Source organism: Coffea arabica, chromosome 1e, assembly GCF_036785885.1.
Source record: "Coffea arabica cultivar ET-39 chromosome 1e, Coffea Arabica ET-39 HiFi, whole genome shotgun sequence".
NCBI classification, from domain to species: domain Eukaryota; kingdom Viridiplantae; phylum Streptophyta; class Magnoliopsida; order Gentianales; family Rubiaceae; genus Coffea; species Coffea arabica.
Window position 1 is genome coordinate 53812617 of NC_092311.1, and position 22362 is coordinate 53834978.

General features: G+C 39.4%; 4 protein-coding genes across 6 annotated transcripts; 2 read left to right on the plus strand and 2 right to left on the minus strand.

Annotated features, from left to right (window-relative positions):
* Positions 1 to 3824: 3824 nt before the first annotated feature.
* On the minus strand, positions 3825 to 4862 carry LOC140003693 (uncharacterized). The gene has a single exon (XM_072064571.1). It carries the CDS (start codon positions 4586 to 4588, stop codon positions 4019 to 4021), a length of 570 nt encoding a protein of 189 aa, XP_071920672.1. The 5' UTR covers positions 4589 to 4862; the 3' UTR covers positions 3825 to 4018.
* On the minus strand, positions 3825 to 7951 carry LOC113716853 (protein WHAT'S THIS FACTOR 1 homolog, chloroplastic). The gene is made up of 2 exons (XM_027241366.2): positions 5698 to 7951; positions 3825 to 5300 (listed from the first exon to the last, which is right to left on the minus strand). Exon 1 carries the CDS (start codon positions 7750 to 7752, stop codon positions 6565 to 6567), a length of 1188 nt encoding a protein of 395 aa, XP_027097167.2. The 5' UTR covers positions 7753 to 7951; the 3' UTR covers positions 3825 to 5300; positions 5698 to 6564.
* Positions 7952 to 8085: 134 nt separating this feature from the next.
* LOC113716838 (putative DUF21 domain-containing protein At1g03270) lies at positions 8086 to 13586 on the plus strand. Of its 2 annotated transcripts, XM_027241335.2 has the most exons (13): positions 8089 to 8575; positions 8763 to 8839; positions 9317 to 9400; positions 9503 to 9616; positions 9724 to 9807; positions 10200 to 10271; positions 10723 to 10790; positions 11764 to 11851; positions 11963 to 12036; positions 12102 to 12477; positions 12729 to 12775; positions 12898 to 12980; positions 13175 to 13586. In XM_027241335.2, exons 1-13 carry the CDS (start codon positions 8329 to 8331, stop codon positions 13216 to 13218), a joined length of 1458 nt encoding a protein of 485 aa, XP_027097136.1. In that variant the 5' UTR covers positions 8089 to 8328; the 3' UTR covers positions 13219 to 13586. The 2 variants fall into 2 exon arrangements, with proteins under 2 accessions (XP_027097144.1, XP_027097136.1); XM_027241343.2 differs by lacking the exon at positions 10200 to 10271 and having other exon boundaries at positions 8086 to 8575.
* A 2573-nt stretch (positions 13587 to 16159) lies between these two features.
* Positions 16160 to 22261, plus strand: LOC113716857 (uncharacterized). 2 transcript variants are annotated; one of them, XM_072064577.1, is made up of 10 exons: positions 16453 to 16592; positions 17092 to 17164; positions 17767 to 17929; positions 18047 to 18253; positions 18335 to 18834; positions 19306 to 19479; positions 19579 to 19695; positions 20125 to 20304; positions 20387 to 20433; positions 21702 to 22261. In XM_072064577.1, the coding sequence occupies exons 2-10, from the start codon at positions 17117 to 17119 to the stop codon at positions 22021 to 22023; spliced, it is 1758 nt and encodes a 585-aa protein (XP_071920678.1). In that variant the 5' UTR covers positions 16453 to 16592; positions 17092 to 17116; the 3' UTR covers positions 22024 to 22261. The 2 variants fall into 2 exon arrangements, with proteins under 2 accessions (XP_027097181.1, XP_071920678.1); XM_027241380.2 differs by having other exon boundaries at positions 16160 to 16592; positions 18047 to 18834.
* The last annotated feature ends 101 nt before the right edge of the window (positions 22262 to 22362 follow it).

Genomic DNA, 22362 nt, shown 5'->3' on the forward strand with positions numbered 1-22362 from the left:
GACTCCCTGGGGGCGCCGAAGAAATATAGGGCCTGTTTGGAACCTGAATTTTTTGGGAGTTTATCTAAAATTTTATTGTAGTACACTGTAGAAGTTTTTGAAAAAATTTGTGTAGAAATTTTTGTAAGATGAAAATTTTTTTTGTAGAAGTTTTTGTAATGTGAAAAATTTTGTAGAAGTTTTTAAGGAGAAAAACTTTTTTTTTTTTCTCTTTCTCTTTTTCTTCTTCTTCTTCTTCCCCGTTACCAGCCCCCCTCCCAGCAGCAACGCAGCACCCCTACCCCTCCCCTTCCCTTTCCTTCCCCTGCCACTCCTCTTCTCCCTCCCCCGCCACCCCCTCTACCCGCCACCCCTTTTTCTCCTCCCCTCACCCATCCCCGTCACCCTTAGCAGCCCCGTCGCCCTCCCTTAGTTGCGACCTGGTCGCGCGACCAGATCGCAGCCCCCCTCCCCTCCACTTTTGCGATCTGGTCACGGGACCAGATCTGGTCGCGGGAGGGGGAGGGTTGCGAGGGAGGGAAGAAAAAAAAAAAAGAGGAAGGTAGTCAAACTGGATAAAGGGGGAGGATGGCAGGGAGAGGGAGAAAGGCCAAAAAAAAAAGGAAATGGCGCGGGAGGTGGTGGTGGTCGGCGATGGAGGTGGTGGACGGGTTGGGATAGTGAAGGAAGAAGAAAGCCAAAGGGAAGGGAATTTTTTTTATGTGTGTTTTGTGTATTGGGTTGGGATGGTGGAGGAATTTGTGTGTGTTTTGTGTATTTTGAAGTGTGTAGGTAAAAAACTTTGAGAAGTTTTTTGAGGTTCCTGTAGCAAAAATTGTTAAAAAACTTGCCCAAAAAACTAGCTTCCAAACAGGCCAATAGTCAAAGGTTATTTAGCTTCTTTCGAATCTCTTAATAGATTAGATTAGATTAGATAGTTCCATTACTCTTTCCTTTTCCCAGTACAAGACTAATTGTACCAATATCTTGTCTGGCTTACAATTAATGTCATCCATGCTAAGAGTGGCATTTTTCTAGCCTATTCTTCGAGAAAATAGTACTCGTGACATTTAATGCGTGTTCCTCGATAACTCAAATTCAACTAGGACTGCTCACGGCTAGGATTTAATGCGTGTTCCTCGATAACTCAAATTCAACTAGGACTGCTCACGGCTAGGACAACCCAAATTTGGTCTGATCAACCCGATTGTTAGGACCAAGTCCTGTATATTATTGGGTTGAACAGAGTTTATGTTTTAACATGAGGCCTGATTAATTCACAAAGGTTTAATGAGACTCAACCCGATTGAAACCTAACCCGACCAATTAAGGATATGAGCATTTTTTTTTAATTTATAATGATGTATATTATTTAATAATTATAAGTATAATAACGTGCAGAATTTATATCTACATTTGACGATAGAAATAAATGAATATTATATACGTATTATATATAATTTTGAATTAAGCGCGAGTTTGAGTAAAGTCTGAATTAAGCGCGAGTTGGGCATGAGTCTTAGATATTGGACACGAAACCTGAACTCAAAAGTCCGAAAATTCTATTTTATTTTATGAGTCGAGATTAAACTTTTCGAAACCCAACTTCCGGCATCCTAATGATTTGAACGCGACTCACTACTATCCTCGCCCTATGCCCTCATCGTGCTAGTTGGTAATGGTTTTTGGAAGAAATAATGAACTCAATGACAAATCCATCAGATGCTCAGCATTAGTCAGAGGAATCGCAATGGAATTTCAGGGCCCAGACTCAACAAGTGGTGGTGCTCCTGTGGCTAGCGAAGATTTTTTCCAGGCGCTGCTACTGCTGCTGCTGCTGCTGTATTATTCATTTGTTTCTGTTCAATCATAGCAGTAGAATTTGTAGGTTGCCGGGGTCCCAAGTGCAAGTCCCTTTGCTTGCTTCCTTAGTAGTAGTAAGTAAAATGACGGCTCAACTAATGAGACGATGAGTAGCTAGTAGTCGGACAGTGAAAGCAACGTAGTATCCCAAATGCATGAGAGGACTCGCGCCTGCGTACGTATGCATTTGCATTTGCCCGTGGAACGAACATGCGCGATGTGATTGATAAATCATCATTTCATTTCATGTTTACTCACTCTTAATTTTATGTTGCCTTTGATATCATACCAACTTTCTGCTGCTCAAACGCCGCCCGTGTGTGCGGGAGATTGGATTAGAGAGCCAGAGTAAATCTGTCATCTTGGAAAAGTTAAATAATCTAACGTGGAGCACTCTGAAGTCTGAACTCTCATCCAATCAAGCTTTTCTTTCTTTCGTTTTATGTGATCTAATGCGATCAGTCCTGCTCATAAAAGTGGCCAGTTGAACGTGAAGTCTGCTAACAATCCAAAAGTTAACTAAGTTTAGTACCACTTAATTTGGGCTGAACAATGCCTTTGAAGTCATCTTCATGTAAACAGAGCCAGCTTTCTTACGAAATTGTGCAATTTGTCTATGGAGCCACGCACCGTCCTTTTCTTCCTAATAGATAACGTTGCGCAAAAAAACTGTCATAAAAGTGACCATAGTTCCTAGGTTTCAATCAAGGCCATTTGTTGGTCCCAGGAAATTCTGGGATCCACCTCAAATGACGATAATATATATTGCCAGTTGGAAGTATCTTTGGTTGCCGCTGTCGTGCATGTTATGAGGACGAATGCGGTCACTCAATCTGTCAATTTAATTGCTGCCATGATGGCTCCCAAAAACTTCATTCTGACAAGCGTGGAATAAAGTCTCATCAATCATTCAGTTACTTGGGTCGCTATCACTGAGAGAGTCTATCATAGGTTTTTAATCTCCATCTATGGGGATTCAATCGGGAGATGATCATCTAATAAACTCCATCTATGTGGAATCCAGAGACCGATGTCACTTCAGCCATATCGGTATTGATCCACAGGCAAGACAACATTCTACGAGAAGCAATAATCTTCTTTCTTTCTGTGGTTCTAAATTTTGACTGAAGGAATCCCATCACCCCATTGGGGTCATTTCATATCTTCTATTCCAGATATGGAGTTGGGTAAAATTTCATGCGATTCAGTAAACAGGATGGACGGAATATAAATTCCATCGTTGTTGCTAGATCATCTATATAATTCGGCGAAGAATGAACTAATAGTAGGATTTTTTTGACAAATGGGAAATTAAAAATGCTCGGGGATGGAAATGAGGGAATGGCTACAATACCTGGATTTAATCAGATACAATTTGAAGGCTTTTGTAGGCTTATTGATCAGGGTTTGGCGGAAGAACTTTATAAGTTTCCAAAAATTGAAGATACAGATCAAGAAATCGAATTTCAAGTATTTAGTATCTGGCAGCACTCGCTGAGAAACATTCTAGACTCGGAAAGGAAATAAAGTTAGTTTTGACGATGAATTTGTGTGACTGGTGCGCTTGCTTGCTTCTTTAATTTTGCACTCAGGATTAACCAATTTTTACTGATTCTTGACTTTCTTTGATCAGAAAATGAAAGTAAGGCCCAAAGATGCCCTAACTCCCGAGCTGTAGAATATTTGATTATTGGATTGGCAGAAACCCAGCTTCCACTGGAAAATCAAGTATTCAGTGGGAGATTGTGGACCTACGAGGGGCATTATCCGAGCACCCAAACAAAATATTAGCACGCCAAAATCCCAATTTTTAGTTTGGATTTCTAAGCAGCAGATTGGAGATCCAAAAGATTCACAAGTTTTAGTACTGGCACTGCCTTAGATATTCCAACAAAAAATCTTTGATATGGAAGCGAGGTTGAAAGCCAGTCTCCCTGAGCCTCCAAGTGAAGACTATGCAACAGGCATCATCACCTAATTCATCTAGAAAATGTTGGCACAAAATTTATTCTTTTCACGGTAGAATTTCAACATGTAACCCATACAAGCTATCATCTCTTACAGAGAGTGATTGAGAAAGCACAAGGCATAATTCAAGCTATTAACCTTAGAGTCAGATGGACATCAACAGAACATTAAGTTCCCACTTTTAACACTGCATATGCACGAGTAATAACTAGGTTGTTAACCGTGATGCACACTGAAAAGTCACATTACATGAGTCCTTCACCAACACTGTGTACTGATGGACCGGCCTGGAAAGGAAGGGAGGTAAGTAAACCAGCAGATCACAGACACATTCACTGTCAATGGTTCCCAACCAATGGCAGCAACTTGCCTCAACAGGTGTCATTGTGTGCCTATGCCTCCTGTGCCTGTGCTCATGCCTGTGCCCATCCTTGTGCTCATGCTCATGCTCATGCTCATGCTCGTGTTCGTGGTCATGCTCATGCTTATGACTGTGCTGATGCCCGTGCAGGTGTTCATGCTCATGGTCATGACTGAGCTGATGCTTTAGGCTGTCATGTCGCTCAATCAGTGATGGAGGAGGAGGAGAGGGCGAAGGGCTAGGAACATATGGCAGAAATGCACATGCATGACTTGCCAGTGCAAATTGGGATGCACAAAGCGGGCGAGGAGCAATGGGAGGAGGAATGGGCCTTGGTATCCATTGGCCGTTTGTCCTCGGCTGCACAACCAGAAATACAAGAAAGACCGCTAGCTTCAGGATCTTGGGTTCATCCATGCCCCTGCCTTTTTAGTCAGAACAGAAAACCCACCATAAAAGAGTGGCTAAAAAGCATCCCTTCTTTTGCTTATATACCAGAATTGTCATAAGCTTTTCGTGTTCTCTAGTTGGCCGTTCTCCAGAATGACGTAGATACAAGTTTGGGTAAGTGTGGTGGTTAATTAGCATAGTATAATGGGCTCAAAGTGGTTAACAATGCCTCATTCACTTCGTGTGAAGAGCAGCGGCTTACGTGAAGCATCTTCCGCTGTCTAACCTTAAAACTGCCAAACTCACATCTACCTCGAGAACTATATCTTAAGGTTAATTTTGATTTGGCACTCTAAAGCAGATGATGTGTAAATTCAACCCTTGAAAGTGATTCATTCCCAGTTAAAAAATGTCTCATTCACTTCGTGTGAAGAGCCAGAGCAGTGGCTTGAAACAGCAAAACGAAGCAACTTCTGCTACCTAGCTAAAAACTGCAAAACCTACGTCCACCTTGAGAGATGTATCTTAAGGTTAATTTTGATTCGGCCCTGTAAAGCAGATAACGTATCCGTTCAACCCTTGAAATTGATTAAATCACACTTAAGCCCTCCAAAGTGAAGCTTTTGTTGCAGATGATCCCTTCCATCAATTCACGTTCGGTGGACAAAGTTTGACAAAAAGTACCATTCTCATGGTATTCGGTCAACATGAAGTCAAACGTTGGTCTTTTACCATGATGCTGAAACCCAATAGAAGAAACACGCCATGAGAACAGCCAGGCAGCAGTTCAGTTGTTAAAACAGCTCGAAGATGGGAAAGGAAAAAGAACCTCTACCCAAAATAACTACTAGAAAAAACTAAAAAGGGTTAGAAAGTATGCATGGCTGATGAATTTATAAATCAAGAATAAGTTTTCAAAAAAATGAAATCGCAACCCCACACCCGGTTCTTCAACAGGCATTTGCAACTCATAATGCACACACGAGAATAAAAGCTGACTTTGGATCTAAATCAATATCCTAACTTCCTACCAAGCTCCAAAACTCAAAAAAGATATTGTTTGCTGAATAAGTTCATTATGGTTTGCATGTTAAAGAGAACATGCTTAGAGACAGCGAGTCCGGCAAAATCCCTACCAGGCACTGATTTCTCTGCTTCCTGCTTGTGTACCAGGAAATTCGAGAGAAGACAACAGCAGATTTATATCTTCCATGTTAGCTTCAACTCCTCCATGAGACACGATTTCAATGCTTCTGAATCATCTAATCTTAACTCCCGCCACCCTGCACCACCCACCCCTCCTCCGAGTGCTATCAAGTCTGACGAATACAAATAAAAGCATCCCAGGAGTGGATGACGAGTTCTTCAACAAAACTTCTTACCCAAAGCAAAGATGTACTCGGGTAGCTGCAATGCAAGAATGCCTTTTCCAAGTGCCGCAAGTACCTGATTAATAAAACAAAACCATCCCGAAATGTATGACGAGGTAGTAAAAAATCTTTACTCAAAGGAAAGGATAATTCCGTTGGCCGCAAATATAAGAACACTGCAGAAACAAATGAACAATGTGCTAGCTCTATATTGCCAAAAGTGTTCTTTCAAGACGCTGATTACTCTTTTCTTTGGGCCAAGTTCGTCGGCTTTGTAAACAAAGCTACCGCCAGAACAGTACTGAAGTTAGCCAACCAACAAGGTTCAGATGTTGAACAAGGATTTATGAAAGAAATGTCCAAGAGCATCTCATGTCATTTCACAGCTCTAGTATTCCAACAGATCCAATCTGCGCAACAGGTAAACAAGTTTTGGGAGATACACACCCTCAAAGTAAATTCAATGTGCAAATAGGCTTTTCAACAACTGTATTTTTCAATGGAAAGGAATTTTAACTCGTATCAGTGGAACCACCAGCTGAAAATGCTCATACCATCTTTAGCGCGTGCTTTAGTTTAGGAAGTGCAGACATTTTGGCATGCTTTTCACAAACTTTAACAGCTCTGCACCAATCAATTCGTTTCGGTTTTCCTTGTCATCAATTCCATGTCCTTCTCAATCATTTTTCTCTGTAACTTCAATTGCTCAGTCCTCTGCTTATGCCCCTCGGCCAGCAACTCAATAAATTTATCTTTTATCTCAATAAGAGGATCTCGATCAATCAACTGCTCACCCTTATAAGCTTCCCTGAGAATTGCAGTCTGGATTCCACCTTTTAAAGACATGTAGAAAATCCCAGAATGCCTAGTAAACACACTAGTAAATGCATTCGAGAACCTATAATCATCACAGAACTTTCCCAGAACAGGCACTGGAATCCTCTTATAAATTGAAAGCGACAACATTTCGTGAAAAACTCCGACATTCCTCTTTTCCATCTCTCTTGATGATTGTTCCAAATGCGAAACATCGTCATAAGGCGAAATGTACGGGATTTCTAACCAATCTCTAACCCATTCCCTCATTTCCTTCTTAATAAAGAAACCAGGCGGAAGCTTCCAGTTGAAAGAAGGCCTGATCTTTATCCCAGTTAACCTGGATTCCTCCTCTGCCCTCAGCTCGATGACAGATTTCGCATAATCCGAATTCCACGACACCAGTTCTAGATAAGATTTTCCCTCACCAGGAGCCCCTGCCAGTCTAAAATATTCCGGATACCTCGGAACCAAGTTAACCAAAAAATCACTGGGGAACCCAAATTCCCTCTTCACCTCGACCAACTTATCGGCACTAACCACCCTGTTCTTGGACATCATCAACAATTTACACAATTTAGACACAATTAACGGCTCGTTTTCGAGGTGAATTCTTTTCTCGTCTTCTAAGAACTGCCTGAGCCTGCGGCTGGGGCGGATAAATGGAACCGGGTCGGATTTGGGTCTGATCCGGTCCGAATAAGTGTCGAATAATCCCGGGTTTCGGGATAGGAAAGTTTGGATTTTGATGGGTAATCGAAGCCTTTCGCGGCGTTTCTCTAAATAACGGAGTGGGATTACTTGACCCGGTTCGTTTAATACCTCTCTGACCACCCTTGCGCTGAGCCTCCATTGCTTGTCGTTCTCAATCGCTTGGTCTAGCTTGGGGTCCTTCCGCCACGCTACTCTGAGGCTTGAAATTGAAGCTCGAAACTGAATGCAAGATTTGAGTATCGAGATTTTCGAGGCTGAGCGAGAAGATACAGAATAGGGCCTGAAAAGCATAACTAACCTACTAGATTTCGTTTACTCCAAGATGAATTGATTTCGAGATGAAAGAGTCCCTACTTCATTGATTGTTTTGGAGGTTGTAAAATGCTGCAACCTAGAGGATTTGGACTTTGGAGCGGGTGATGTTGCTCGAATACTCGGGGGGACGTGGGCGCCTCAAATAGTCCGAAATCTTTAACACGGGTTCAGACTTTGATGAAATGGGTAGGCCGTAAGCCCGTAACGATTTGATTTAGGAGGGAAAGGGCAATATTGTAAATCGCGTTATAAACAATTGCCTGATTCCCAATGAAAGACAAGCCCCTCAGGGTCAAGCACGCTGGTCCACCTCAGCACTACACTAAAAATTTCGTACTTTCTCTCCGTCTCTTTCCTCTTTACTTCAGTACCTGGCTCCACAGTCCACACCAGGGGATGAACTAGTACCCCCATCACCGCCAGCACCGCTACCGTCAACGGAACCGTCTCCGCTCCCGACCGCTTCTGGATACTGCTGCTGCTGCAAAAGACGAGGACCTGTGCTGTCCTAATAGTGGAGTACTAACTGTATTTGTTGGCAGAGGAGAGGGAATGCAGGTGTCTTTAGTGAATGCCTTAGCCCTAGTGGGGTTGACGGCCACCACCAGGGCATTCGTGGTGGACTCTCAGGACATTGAATTCGGGAACCCATGGTGGTTTGTCTATGCCGGAATATCTTGCATCCTCGTGCTTTTTGCCGGTATAATGTCCGGCCTCACCTTGGGATTGATGTCCCTCGGTCTTGTCGAACTTGAAATTCTTCAGCGAAGCGGCAGCACCACTGAAAAGAAGCAAGCAGGTCCACCTAATTTAATTACCTTTTTTTTTGTTTTTCTGATTGGGGACGTTTTCCTTAAGGGAGGGGGAGCGTTCTGTACTTAGAGAGGGCTACTAAATTTTGATGAGGATAACTTTTTTCTTCAGCTGAATGGGAGCTAAAAAAGACTTCGTTACTTCTTTCTTTCTTTTTTTTTTTCCTGCGTCAGCTATTATTCTGCCAGTTGTGCAAAAGCAGCACCAGCTTCTTGTGACCTTGCTTCTGTGTAATGCTGCTGCCATGGAGGTGAGTCTAAGTTTGACTACACTCTTGTAAGCTCTTTGTGAAATTTTGGTCTTTCGAATTCTGGTCTCGATCGCAACTGAAAATTTTTTTAGGAGTTTTGCTATTATTTCCTCTGTATGATCATGGAACGAATGTGTTCAGACCTCTTCTTTTTCAGACGATGTTACATATTAATACGTAAGATTGTGGTTCTCTTTACTTTTATTAGGGTCTGGGGACGCAGTTTGGGAATTTTAACATAGGAAAGTAATAGCACTTGAGCATTGCCCTTTTATTGATGATATTCCTTCTTTGGATTTTTCCCCCCATTTTTGACTCAAGAGTTGTTGATTTATCATGTTGGAAAATGTCATCTTCTTCTTCCTCGGAGAACTCCGTGATATGAGTTTTGATCCTTTTCATATATCCCGACATTTTGATTGTGCAAAGTAAGTAATTTATGTATCATCTTCACTCACTTGGTCATGTTCCTTGCAGGCTCTTCCAATTTACCTGGATAAGATTTTTCATCCTGCTGTTGCTGTTGTGCTATCTGTGACGTTCGTTCTACTCTTTGGGGAGGTTTGTTCTGTTCTTACGACATTCTACTTATTTTCTGCACCACGTGAACATAAAGAACTTAATAACTGATATTTATTTGATGCTTCATCTCATTGGTGTTAGATTATTCCACAATCAATATGCTCAAGGTACGGACTTGCTGTGGGTGCAAACTTTGCATGGCTAGTCCGCGTTCTGATGATTATTTGCTATCCTATTGCTTACCCTATAGGAAAGGTAAATTCTCTGCAGATTTCTCGTTGCCTTGCTTTGTAAATGGTCTGTGGGAATTGATACATGAAAGAGAAACTGCTGTTTGAATGTTCAATGTATTCTCTTTCCAGGTTCTGGATGCTGTACTGGGGCATAATGATGCTCTGTTCAGACGAGCTCAGCTGAAAGCACTTGTTTCAATCCATGGCCAGGAGGTAATAACTCTTAGCTGCATCTATTCCATTTTGTTAATGTAATATTCAGGCCTGAATTTACTAGGACTTGGATATCGGAGTGCTTTGGACTCAGCTTCGGTAGTGCAAAATGAAGAGTGATACAAATATGCTAGGGCAAAGTGAAGACTCATAGTAATATAGTTCAGGCTGGCTTTTTAATTGGTGAGAGGAAAGAAAATGACAAAATTGTCCGCGTAAAGTTTTGTATTATCTTATGAAAGATTGATATGCTCGCAGTAAATTCAGTGTGAGAGTGCATGATTGCAAAACAATTCAATCTCATGGGAATAATGAACAATCTTTTTTTACTTGTCTAAGTTCGTAAATTCTTTTCTTTTCACGTCAGTAATTGTTTTCTGGCGCCATCTTAGGCTGGCAAAGGGGGTGAACTCACGCATGATGAGACTACTATTATAAGTGGAGCACTTGATTTGACTGAAAAGGTTTGTCTTGATGGAGATGGAGTGCAGAAACTGTTATAGCTTTCCTTATATGATTTCATATGAGATTGCTGACCTCTCCCATCTCGTGTATTGGGTTGTTCAGCACCAACCTCTGGTGAAGTCAATTGGTCATGCATATTTCTTTATTCTTTTTAAAAAGAAAATGATTTAGTTCCATACCTACCAAGAATGATCTGAATGTGGCTTCATACTAACTTTATTGAGTTAAATTTTTGTTTGTGTAAGTTGCAGCAAAATCCACTTGGATCTCTTTAATGCATGCAATTCTTGCCACTTGATTCTAATTGTAGTGACACTAAAAATGTTCAGAGGCTTTTCATACCATGTTACTCTTTAGATGTCTTAAGACTTGGTAATGTTTATTTTAAGTTCTGATTTTAGTGCTTGTCTGTAATAGTCTGGGTTAAAGTTGTGCTTTGGACGTTTGCAGACTGCAGAGGAGGCAATGACACCCATCGAATCAACATTCTCCCTCGATGTCAATTCCAAGTTGGATTGGTGATTTTTTCACATTTGTCTCATTGTTCGAGGACCTAGTTTACAATGAAACCATTGTTTAGACCTGATGATGATGATATTCTGCTATTTTTACCTGATTTCCCTAGCCAAAATGCATGTATAAAGATTGCAAGCTTAATCTATTGTCTCCCACTGGATCGAATACTGTTCTCACAAGGGTTATAAGCTGTCTTAGCGTAATTCAACTGTTGATAGAAAAATAAATGGCCATGCATAGGCTCTATTGTATCCAGAGATAACAAGTCATTAATGCGTATAAAGACATGCCACCACCCCCCCCCCCCCCCAACAAAAAAAAAATCATTTAGGAAACATAGTAAAGGAAAAATATCAAACTTATTGAATGCTAAAGTCACATTAAGGGATGCATAAAGAAGGCCTGATTTTTGTATTTCATTTTGTTCATCATTGAAAGCATTTGTTCAAGTTCAAAACTACAACATCTACATGTTCAGAATGGTCATGGTTGGTTCATGATTTCAGTACCCTCAAATGCTCTTCGAAGTGTGTTGGCTTGACTTCTGTTTTCATGGGTTTTGTTTCCACTTGGAATGAGGTTGAGATTTTGTTTGAAGCCAAGAGAAGTCGTAGGATGAGTTTATGCCACCTCTTCTCAGTTTCTGTAATCTTCTTGTTTAACCACTTTGTGAACATGTGGATTTTTGGAACTGATAGTTGTTTTCTCTCCTTAGCCATATTCTTACCACCCTAAGATATTCTAGTTTACCTACATAGTTATTTTTGGTTCTTAGTTTCCTCTTTTCCTTCAATTCAATGAGCATTATTTACTAAATGGCCATTCCTTCAATTCAACACGAAGTAATTTATAGAATGACTGAATTCATATGCCTGATTACTAAATGATAGTTTCTTCTTGCACTTTTGGACGGATCAAAACTATACATTATTCTATTTTGACTGTAGATTATCTTGTGGATATTCTTACATGCAGGGAAGCTATCGGAAAAATTCTTGCACGTGGTCATAGTCGAGTTCCTGTCTATGCAGGAAATCCAAAGAACATTATTGGACTTCTACTGGTTTGTACAAGACTCTGACGGCTATTAGATATTAGTTTGTCTATTTGTCTAACAGATTGTAAATTTGGTTTTTTTTTTTTTTGGTTGGAACTTTCCTGTTTTGGGGAATAGGTGAAAAGTCTTCTGACTGTGCGGGCAGAAACAGAGACTCCAGTTAGCTCTGTTTCCATCAGGAGAATACCAAGGTAGATATTTCTGCTTATTTTTTTTCTCTTATCTCTTGCTTAGTAATGAAATCCACTTATCCCAGGGTTCCAGCAGATATGCCTTTGTATGATATTCTAAATGAGTTTCAAAAAGGAAGCAGTCACATGGCAGCTGTTGTGAGGGTTAAAGCAAAAGACAGTAACTCTCTTCCTCCTGGTGAAGGAGAAAAAGTTGGAGAGAAGAAAGTCAACAGTGTAGATTCACAATTGACTTCCCCCTTGCTACACAAGGTTGATGAAAAATCAGATAGCATTGTAATCAATATGGATAAGGCATCATCTCAGACAACTATAGACAAACATACTCTCAAGCAAAATGTTGCCATGACAAACAGTTTGACCCATCTGCCTGAGGATATTGAAGAAGGGGAAGTCATTGGCATCATTACCCTGGAAGATGTATTTGAAGAACTTCTCCAAGTAACTCCTTTATTTGGTTCGCTTTTCAAGATTTCAGTCTTGAACTGGGTTTTGTCCTGGGATTTCTTATTGCTCAAGTTGCTGCAAGGCATCTTTTGTTAACCTCTTTCAACTGATAAAAAATTGAATGTGTACCAAGGAGCTATGCTCATCTTTCAAGGAAAAGAATCTTGATTACCTCAATCTCCAATTTCATGCGAACTTGACATGTAATTAGTGCATATTTGATGACCATCAATTCGTTGATGCAGGAGGAAATTGTAGATGAGACAGATGTATATGTGGACGTGCACAAAAGGTATTTGAATGAGCTTTGCATGCTATTAATGTCTTTGGACTCAACCTAACTTAGATATGTGAATATTAGTTGTTTAAGCCATTTGTTGAATTTTGATGATTTCATTACTGTAATTGTTGCAGAATACGAGTGGCTGCGGCTGCAGCTGCTTCATCTGTTGCTCGAGCGCCTTCCAATAGGAGGCTGACTGGTCAAAAGCCCTCAGGTGAGTACCAAAACATAAATGCTTTTCAGATTGATTTGGTGTTTATGATGTTAGTCTTATCCTATTAAATTTAAACCTAATAGGATAACGAACCTGCATGGTTGAGAATTTTTAATTCTTCCACCCACCAGAAGTTGGATTCAATGTGTTTGTTCTATTTTTCGTCTATGCTGAATCTTCTATATCATTTCCAGGGAGATTTGGCAAAGAAAGGACAAACCCCAAAGAAGCCACTTAAGGATGATGTGCATTTGAGGAGATCTCAAGGTCATGCTGCCTGTAATTTAAAGGAAGAGATAATTTTGTAGATTTGGTCATCCATAAAACGGAAAATGGACAAGGCAATGATTCCATAAAATGCTCCATAGTCCAGTCTGGAGCCTCTGAAAAAGGGATAGAAAGAAAAGAAAATAATGTATATGTTGGCGGCTGTAGAATAGATGTTAGTGATAGAAGAAGAAGCTGGAGTGTAGATACTATTATGTATTTATGTGCGGACTGGATGTAATTTCGCTGCCTGTGTTGTAATAAACAAACTGTATTACACCTTGACATGTTAAATCAAGGCTCAAAAATTTAAAGTTTTATGAAATTTATTTTATCTCCTATAGTATTTTAGTGGAATTTTTGGGATTCTACATTAGTTACAGAATAATTTTTTTGTGGATTCCACATCAATTACCAATGCTACTGAACTGTGAAGTGTGTTAATACGAGTGAGTGCTCATATAGATTCAGATATCAAGCGTTTGAAAGCATGCTGTTTACCTGCTAACCATTGCTAAATCAACAATTTGATGTACGTAGAAACAATTCGCCATTCCTCATTGCTACACTCCCCTTTTTCTATTCCCCTTCTCACGGTAAGTTCATATGCCCAAAGCGGAAAAAAAGTAAGGAACAAGCCTTAGCATATGTTATTTTAATTGAAGTACGTGTGATTGGATACATATATTTTTTAAATATTTATTTTATTTGTATAGTAAATGCGTTTTCTATTTTTAATTATTTTTCATTCCACATCTGTCATATTGTTAAAAAAAATGCAACAATAATTAGGAACAATTTGAGAAACCTCTCACGAGGTTTCTAATAATTTCACTGAGTTCCCTCGAGATTTAAGAAATTAAACCTATCTCCCTTATCCATATAAAATGACGATATTAATCTTATCATTTTAATAAAACTCCCTTATTGGCTATGCATATAGAAATAATGGGATTTATAATTATTTTTTTTCCTTTTCTCTTCTTATTTCTCTTTTCTTTTTTATTTTGGGAGTAAAACTATGGAACTATAAACTATAAATATTAACTCTAGTTCCTATCGTTGCCAAATGTTAAATTAATGACTTTTTTTCACAACTCTGGATGTGATCCAATTTTTCTTGTTGATTTTTTTTTTCTTCTTTGTATCAAAAGCAACAATAATTTAAAATGAAACTATAGAAAACAACTACTCAATTATGATAGTTCGGACAATTCAGAAATCCACAAACTCTAAAAGTATTAAGACAGTACTTTCTTCTTTAACTTAGAAGGAACATGCATCCCTAGTTAAGCATTATGTATAGTAGTAGCCTATCATATTAATTGATAAAACTATTATAATAATTGGTTGTTAAATAATAAATATAGGTATTGAAGATCTGATACTTTTTTTTTTTATATATTTGTGCTATATATTTTACAATTGTTTTCAAAAGTAGTATAAACTTCATAAATTGAGAGTCTTTTAGGGTGTTCATTTAAAATTTTTACCGAGTCTAAGGTTTGGCTGCTAGAAGTATCAAATTAAAGGAGGTAAGTTTAATTTTTGAAACTTGAAGGGAGTTCAGTGAAATTTCTAGAAACATCAAGGAAGGTTTATGTAATTATCACGAATAATTATTGGGAAAATGGCCATTTTCGTCCCTAAACTTTTTTCTAGAGTCGATTTAGTCCCTAACTTTTATTTCTGGCCAATTTAATACATAAACTTAATTTTCGAATCCAATTAAGGACTTCTGCGGCGGGGCCACCACCTAAAAGCAATTTATCTCCTAATTTAACATTAAACAAGGGCATTTTTGGAACTTCAAGTATGAATTGTAATCAAACTGAGTAAATTAAAAAAATTATTAGTATTTGGGGTATTTTTAAATTTAAAACTTTTTGAAGGGATTTTTAATATTTTTAATTAACTTCTTAATTCTTCCTCTGCCTCACCCCTCCTTCTTCCTTGCTGCCACCGCCACCGCCTCCCCTTCTTTCCTTTCCTTTCTTGTCGACTAATTTTCTCAGCCACCCCTCTTTCCTGTTAACCCTCCAAAGATGTGATGTCTAAGGAGATCAAGTACTTTCATCTAACATCAAATGGATGCACAGTTCAAGAGAGCGGCGATCACCCTGTTGGCCTGTGGTTGTGGGGTTGTTCCTTCTTAGTCTTTCATTGCTTGCCTGCTACAGAGGCTTCAGCAGAAGCAAGACAAGAAGAAGGTGCCGAATCACAATTTTCCGAATGCCGAATCACAATTTTGCAATTGAACTATAATCATGGGATCTGTAGTGGTAGAAATTTATGGACCTCAAACGTTGGAGAATAGAAGGTGATCTAGCAAGCTTGGGTTGTTGAGGATGAAGATCATTTTGGGAGTTTTGCCGGTGCTGATGGTGCTGGTGCTGGTGCTGGGGAGTTTTGGGAGTTGAACATCGTGCAACTTTTGTTCTTCAGAAATGGAGGGCTGGAATATTGAGCACTGGAATATTGAGGAACCCACTCGTCTGCATTTACAGATTTCCTCTTCTACTTTCTCAATTACAATGTAAACTCAAAGGTGGATGAAAAGAGAAGGATAAGAGGAGGAGGAAGAGGAGGAGGAGGTGGGTGACTGGCGACGGAGGTTGACAGTGGAGATGAGATAATTTGAAGTTTCCAAAAATGCCCTTGTTTAATATTAAATTAGGAGATAAATTGCTTTCAGGTGTGGCGCCGCCGCAGAAGTCCTTAATTGGATCCGAAAATTAACTTTATGTATTAAATTGGCCAGAAATAAAAGTTAAGGACTAAATCGACTCTAGAAAAAAGTTTAGGGACGAAAATGGCCATTTTCCCATAATTATTCCACACAAAGCTCTAGCCATCCATCCAAATAGAATAGTTACCATAAAGCAGACAGAAGCATGTTGGCGTTCTCTCGTGGGACTGAGAAATTGGAAAGGGTCAAGAAGTAGAAAGTAGCATAGGATAGGAAGTAGTGAAGTGGGAAGGGGGGGGGGGGGGGGGGGGGGGGGGGGGGGGGGGGGGGGGAAGAGAGTGATAGCTGATTAGTAATTCAGTGAGTTGTGAACCCTCCACCAAGTAATCGGAAGCGGAAACCCTCTGGGCTCTTACTACTAGTAATAAAAAAAGTACATAGTAATAGTTAGTCAAAAATGCCCAATTCCTTAGCTGTTACGTAGATCTCCTCCTCCGGCTCCACACCTAGTAGCCCGGCCCGGAGGCCCGATCAGTAGTGTAGGAAATAAATAAACAGTACTAATCAATACATCCACTCCTTAAAAGAGGGCTCTGACTCTGGTTTTTTCTCACCAGGATTGTTAAACCACACATAAGAGCGGTCATCAAATACAGGTTAGTGGGTTTTAAACCCTAGCATCGCATTAGGGTTCACTCTTTTCTAATTCTTATTGATTTTGCTATTTTCGGTGATAAGTATGATATTGATAATCCATGCTCCCTCAATCATCGCCTTCCCTTGATTTCCACGCGCTTTATTTCTTTCTTTTTTTCTTTATCACCGCATTTCATTTTAGCCAGAAGAGTCCTCTGTCTCAAGAATTGGGTCAGTTTTGGCAGAGCAATTTGTTTTGCGTTGGTTGATTATAATTCTTTTTCTTTTTTCAATTCTTTCTTTTTTTTTTTTCCAAAATTAGGCAATGGAATTCAAAGTTTTGTAATTCTTTTTTTTACAAAAATTGGCGATTGGATCATCACTCTGTTTTTTGGTTTAGTTTTATGTGGTACGCGATTGTATGTTTATCTTTGTAAATGAATGCGGTACTGATATTATGTATTGCCAATTTCTTTTTGTGATTTTAAAGGATTCTTTTTCCGCCTTTTTTTTTTGTAGAATTTAGTGACAGCAGTTGTTGACAATGGGATTCAACAAAGTTTACAAGGTGTTGCTGGAAATATTTCCGGAGGTAGGAGAATTTTCACTTCCATTTGTATTATGCGGTCTTATTTTCCTTTAAACTAATTTGTACATTATCTCTATAACTTGTTGGAGAAGTTTTTTTTTCTTTTTTTTTTTGGGGGGGGGGGGGGGTGTTGGGGTGTTTCTGGCAGAAAGGGGGAGGGGAAGGAACCATCGTGTACTATAAGTGAAGTAGTAACTAGTGAGTGGAGCATGTGGTATTGAAACTATTTTTGCACTGCACAGTACACTGGCAAAAAAAAAAAAAAGGCTGAGTTGAACACTTAAATTCTTGCACCGTAGAAGTATAGCAGGTGGAAATACATCTTATTATGAAAATTTCAGATTGATATACGTGCACTTTTTTTTTTTTGGTGTCTAAAGTTGGATGAATGAATATCTTTTTTTGGTTCAATACTTCTTTTTAACTGATTCTTAATTTAACAAGAAAGAAAAAACTGGAGAGAGAGAGAGAGAGAGAGAGAGATTTGTGACAATCTGGATTGGAGTAGCTTTGTCAATCTGAAAATTGTGAGAAGTTATTAGTTTGCTTTAAACTTGATAAAGTATGCTTCTGACTGATGTTTTAACTCTTTCTGTTTTGGGTAGGTTGATTCTCGAGCTTTAAGGGCTGTTGCAATTGAGCACCAGAAAGATGCTGATTCAGCCGTTGAGGTAGTTCTAACTGAGGTCATCCCTTTCCTGACAGAAAGATCTATGTTTACTACTAGCTTATCCTGGGAGAGTGGAGCTAGACTTCAATCACCTGAAGGTAATGTTTGCCCTATGTGCTTTTGACTTGTTAATTTCATGATTTTGGAGTTTCTGTTGTTCCTGGGCTTTTTGATCTTGTTTAATTGGTTTTAGTGGCTGAACTTTTTTATTGCAGCCGTGGAAGTCTTTGCTAATGGAAACTCTTCTGGACATAATGTTGTTGAGGATGTGAGATGTCCAGATGAAGAGCAACATGGCCCCTTTTATGATGCAAAAGATGAACACGATCAAACTTTTGATGACACATATGACTTGAATCTAGTTAGCAGACCTGAGATAGTGACCTCAGCGAGAAAACGTGATGAAAAAAGCATACCAAGTGGTGATGAAAAAAGCATAAGCATATCAAGTGGTGATGAAAAAAGCATATCAAGTGGTGTTGATATGTCCTTTTCTGTTTCAGTGATTCATGGGAATGGGGCCACTTCTGATGGTGTTAAAATATCTGGAGACCATGCAAGTGAAGCAACTCCTCCTCAAGAAAGCAGCTTCAGAGTTGGATATGATCAAATTTTGCAGCCAACATTCAGACCACTGGAACATGAGACTGTGGAGTCCATTCAGAAGTTAAATGATTGTCTGCATGCTGACTGCAATAATAGTCACTCTGAAATGAACATTCCTGTGGGGAATTCTGTTGGTCTTCTTTCTCAGTCAAACTTTGAACCTGTAACTCGAACTTCTTCTGAAAGCACGATTCAGTTGGTAGACATACCTATCAATCACATTACTAATTTGGAGAAAGAACTTAATGGTCCTAAAGATGCTGCTACTAACACGGAGTCCTTCCATGAAATGGTTGATGTTGAAGAACCTATGTTGAATACAGTGGTGACACGATCTGGCCAAGTCTTTAGCATTGATCTTCTTGAAAATATTATTGCAGATGCAAGGAATAATAAGGTATTCTCCCTGTGATAAGGCATATTTGTCTGTTTTGCATTCCCAGTTATTGTGTCATGAAAGGTCATGTGGACTTTGTTGTATGTGCAAGGCTCAGTATATTAGTATTCTCAGATCTCTGATCACTTTGGTTGATGTTTATCAGTTCATGTTATCTGGTTAGATGATTTTAAATATTGTTCCTGATTTATGAGTACAGCTCCATTGGATCCTTCAGTTTTCAGCCTTTTGTGCTAACCTGCATGAAGATAATTTTTATGGCTTTGAACTCCTAGTAGCTTGGATGATGTGAAAGCACAAAAAAGATAGAGAAATGGGAGATTGGATGCTAATTAGGAGTTTCACTTATCTTTGGTTGTGTCAATTATGGTAGGAAAAATCACTGCATATGTCAGAGGGGATTAACAGGAGGTAGGTCTATTCTCCTTTATTGCAATGTATCTTAAGATATCCATTATCAAAATGGTGCAGAAAACCCTGCTTTCAGCTATGGAGACTGTCATCAGTTTGATGATGGAGGTGGAATTGCAAGAGAAAGCTGCTGAACAAGCAAAACAAGATGCTGCTAATGGTGGCTTAGAGATGCTCAAGAGGGTGGAAGATCTCAAACAAATGCTGCAACATGCCAAAGAAGCAAATGACATGGTTGTGTTCTTTCTGTTGACTGCTCGGTGGCATCTTTCATTCGACTATTTGAACATTTTTTTTGTGTTCTTTGTCTAAAGTTTGTCATTGTTGTTGCAGCATGCAGGAGAAGTATACGGTGAGAAGGCCATCTTGGCTACAGAAGTTAGAGAGCTTCAGTCTCGCCTGCTCTGCTTGTCTGAGGAAAGGGATAAAAGTCTTGGAGTTCTCGATGAGGTTGTTAAATCATATTAACGTTGCATGCACGAATCAAGTTCATTCAAGTTTCTTCAGATGACACATTGTGGGTTTTATAAATTTGATATGGGTATACCTAGTTATGTGTGACAAAGGCGTACATTGAATAATACTAATATTCTCTTAATGTTGCAGCACTATTTTACTTTGGTTAAATTAGTGTTATAGTATCTATTTATTTCCCATTACTGTAGCATTTTGCATTTGTAATAGTTGATTGTTGATCATGCCTTTCTTCTGGTCACATGGCTTGTAAAATTTCATGTATGTCCTGTTTATTCTGTATGCTTTTTTTTTTCTTTTACTTTGGCAACTATCTGTATTTGACTCTTAGGCTGTCTTTTCTATTTGGAGGTTTTTACCCCATTGCCTCTTGCCACTTTTGACTTTTAGGGTTCTTTTCTGCAGATGCGTCACAGTTTGGAGATGAGATTAGCTGCAGCTGAGAAAGAGAGAAAGATGGCTGAGGAAGAAAAACTTGTAAAGGAAGATATTGCATTGAAAGCACTAAAGAACCAGGAAGCTATCATGGAGAAGGTGGTGCGAGAGGCAAACATCCTGAAGCAAGAAGCTGAAGAGAATGCTAAGGTGTTTGTTTATCTCCTTTTTTAGTCACTCATTATCTAAAAGTTTTTGAATTCTGTATTTTGATATTCTCCTTGCGTTGCAGTTGAGGGAGTTCCTTGTGGATCGGGGCCGGGCGGTGGATGCAATACAGTAAGTCATATTTCCTGGAAAACCTCCCTATTTTATCTGGTGTGAAGTTGATGAAGTTGTTCAGGAATATATTACCGTGATGAGGACTTGCATGTGTGCATCTGTGGTGTACATTTTTCCCCCCTCCCTGCACTTTCATGTAATTAAACTTCAGAATTTTTAGATTAGCTGTTTTTGCCGATACTTAATGACATTCCCTGTTGGCCATATTGAGCTTGTGAGTCTGGTAAAGTTTATCTGAAACATTTTTGTGCTGAGGGAATAAAATTCTGACCGTTATTCTTGACGGTGCTCAGACTTTCAACTTGATGTAGCCCTGCCCCTTTTCATGGTTTCTTCGATAGACTCGTCTCAAAAGTTAAACTGATGGGAACCTTCGGGTCTGCTTGCCTTGTAGTTTTCCCCAAGAACTTGAATTTGAACTACTAGTCTAAAGTAACACAACCCCAAAGCACCCAAAAATACAACTCAAAACACCTACCAAAAACACCAAAAAATAACTGAAAAAAAAAAGAACACCATTCCTTTCTTTCTCCACCACCACTCCCTCACTCCCCGCCTCCCCTCCCCGCTTCTCTCCTCCCTCCTCCTCCTTCCCCACTACTGCTCCTTCCCCTCCCTCCCTTCCTTTCCCCTGCACCCCTCTCCTCATCTTCGTGGTGACTAGGGAAGGGAAGAGGAAGAGGGAGGAAAGTAGGGAGGAGACTGGAGGTTTGGGGGAGGGGGCTGCTACTGGTAGTGGCTGGGAGAGGGGATTGGAGAAGTGGTGGTGAGTGGTTGTGTTAGGGTGGATAAAAAAAATTTTAAAAACACCTCAACAAAGTTTTAAAATTTAAAAACACACCCGAAAAACTTTTAGAGTGAACGTTTTTAATGTACAAAATTACAGTATGAAAAACACCCCTAAAAACAACTATTCATTATTCTTTTCTTTATTGCCTTGTGCTTATTCTACAGGATATTGAAATAAGTTTCTCCCTGGATATCCCATATCATACGCTCTTGCAATTGATTTATTTGCTTGAAAAAGTTTGAGATATTGTCAAGCATCTAGCTTCTAGCTTATATATGCAAAAAATTTTTTTGTTGTTCTCATGTTATTCTACCCTTACTCCTCCTGTGGTTTTGGGTTGTAATTTGCCATGTAAGCTGTTCATTCAAATCACGTGTGAATCAAGGTGTTGATTAGCTGGGTTACAAGATTATATTTTCTATTGAATATTAAGAGACTTGGTTATGAAATTGGCATTTTTTTAATATTCCTGCAGAGGAGAGATATCTGTTATTTGCAAGGATGTAAGACTGCTGAAAGAAAACTTTGATGAGCGTCTTCCACTTAGCAAATCTCTAACTTCCAGCCAGAAAGGCTGCATTTTAACTTCCTCAATATCATCTTCAAAGAGTGTGACATCTGAACAGGTGAATCGGGTCCATGACCATGATTCATCAGAGACCACAGAGAAAACAGATCTGACGCACTTCTTTTGTGAGCCGGAATTTATTCGAGAGGAATTGGCTGCAGCAGATGATGAGAAGGAACTCGCAGATGAGGGATGGGAAATTTTTGACAACCGTGATGCTTATATGTAAATTCTGAGTAAAATGTTGGTGGAGGTTGCCTCAAGGAGACGATTTGAGTTCTGTGGTTGTATATTTAACTTCAGCGTCTGTTTTAATCTGAAATAAGTTTCTGGATATAATACTAGAGCATCCAACCTTGCTGTCCTAGTGCTAGTATTTTATAATCTTGAATTGGATCCGGATATCTGTCCGTGACTTCCAAATTCCAATGTGTACAGTTCGTGTATATAAACGAATATTTGGCTGATGATTTTGTGGTAGCTCTCACGCAGTCGAGATCATAATTAGCACATTGATCAACAAATGGGGTATGCAGTCTTACTTGTGAGCTGTTATAAAAGGGGGTTT

Excerpts from the sequence above, each read along its gene's own strand:
- LOC140003693 (XM_072064571.1), bottom strand. The coding sequence starts at position 4,588 with ATGGATGAACCCAAGATCCTGAAGCTAGCGGTCTTTCTTGTATTTCTG.
- LOC113716853 (XM_027241366.2), bottom strand. The coding sequence starts at position 7,752 with ATGCTTTTCAGGCCCTATTCTGTATCTTCTCGCTCAGCCTCGAAAATC.
- LOC113716838 (XM_027241335.2), top strand. The coding sequence starts at position 8,329 with ATGCAGGTGTCTTTAGTGAATGCCTTAGCCCTAGTGGGGTTGACGGCC. Across the intron at positions 8,840-9,316 it reads GTAATGCTGCTGCCATGGAG|GCTCTTCCAATTTACCTGGA; the intron begins GTGAGTCTAAGT and ends TGTTCCTTGCAG. Across the intron at positions 10,272-10,722 it reads CACTTGATTTGACTGAAAAG|ACTGCAGAGGAGGCAATGAC; the intron begins GTTTGTCTTGAT and ends GGACGTTTGCAG.
- LOC113716857 (XM_027241380.2), top strand. The coding sequence starts at position 17,117 with ATGGGATTCAACAAAGTTTACAAGGTGTTGCTGGAAATATTTCCGGAG. Across the intron at positions 19,480-19,578 it reads CCAAAGAAGCAAATGACATG|CATGCAGGAGAAGTATACGG; the intron begins GTTGTGTTCTTT and ends TTGTTGTTGCAG. Across the intron at positions 20,305-20,386 it reads AAGCTGAAGAGAATGCTAAG|TTGAGGGAGTTCCTTGTGGA; the intron begins GTGTTTGTTTAT and ends CTTGCGTTGCAG.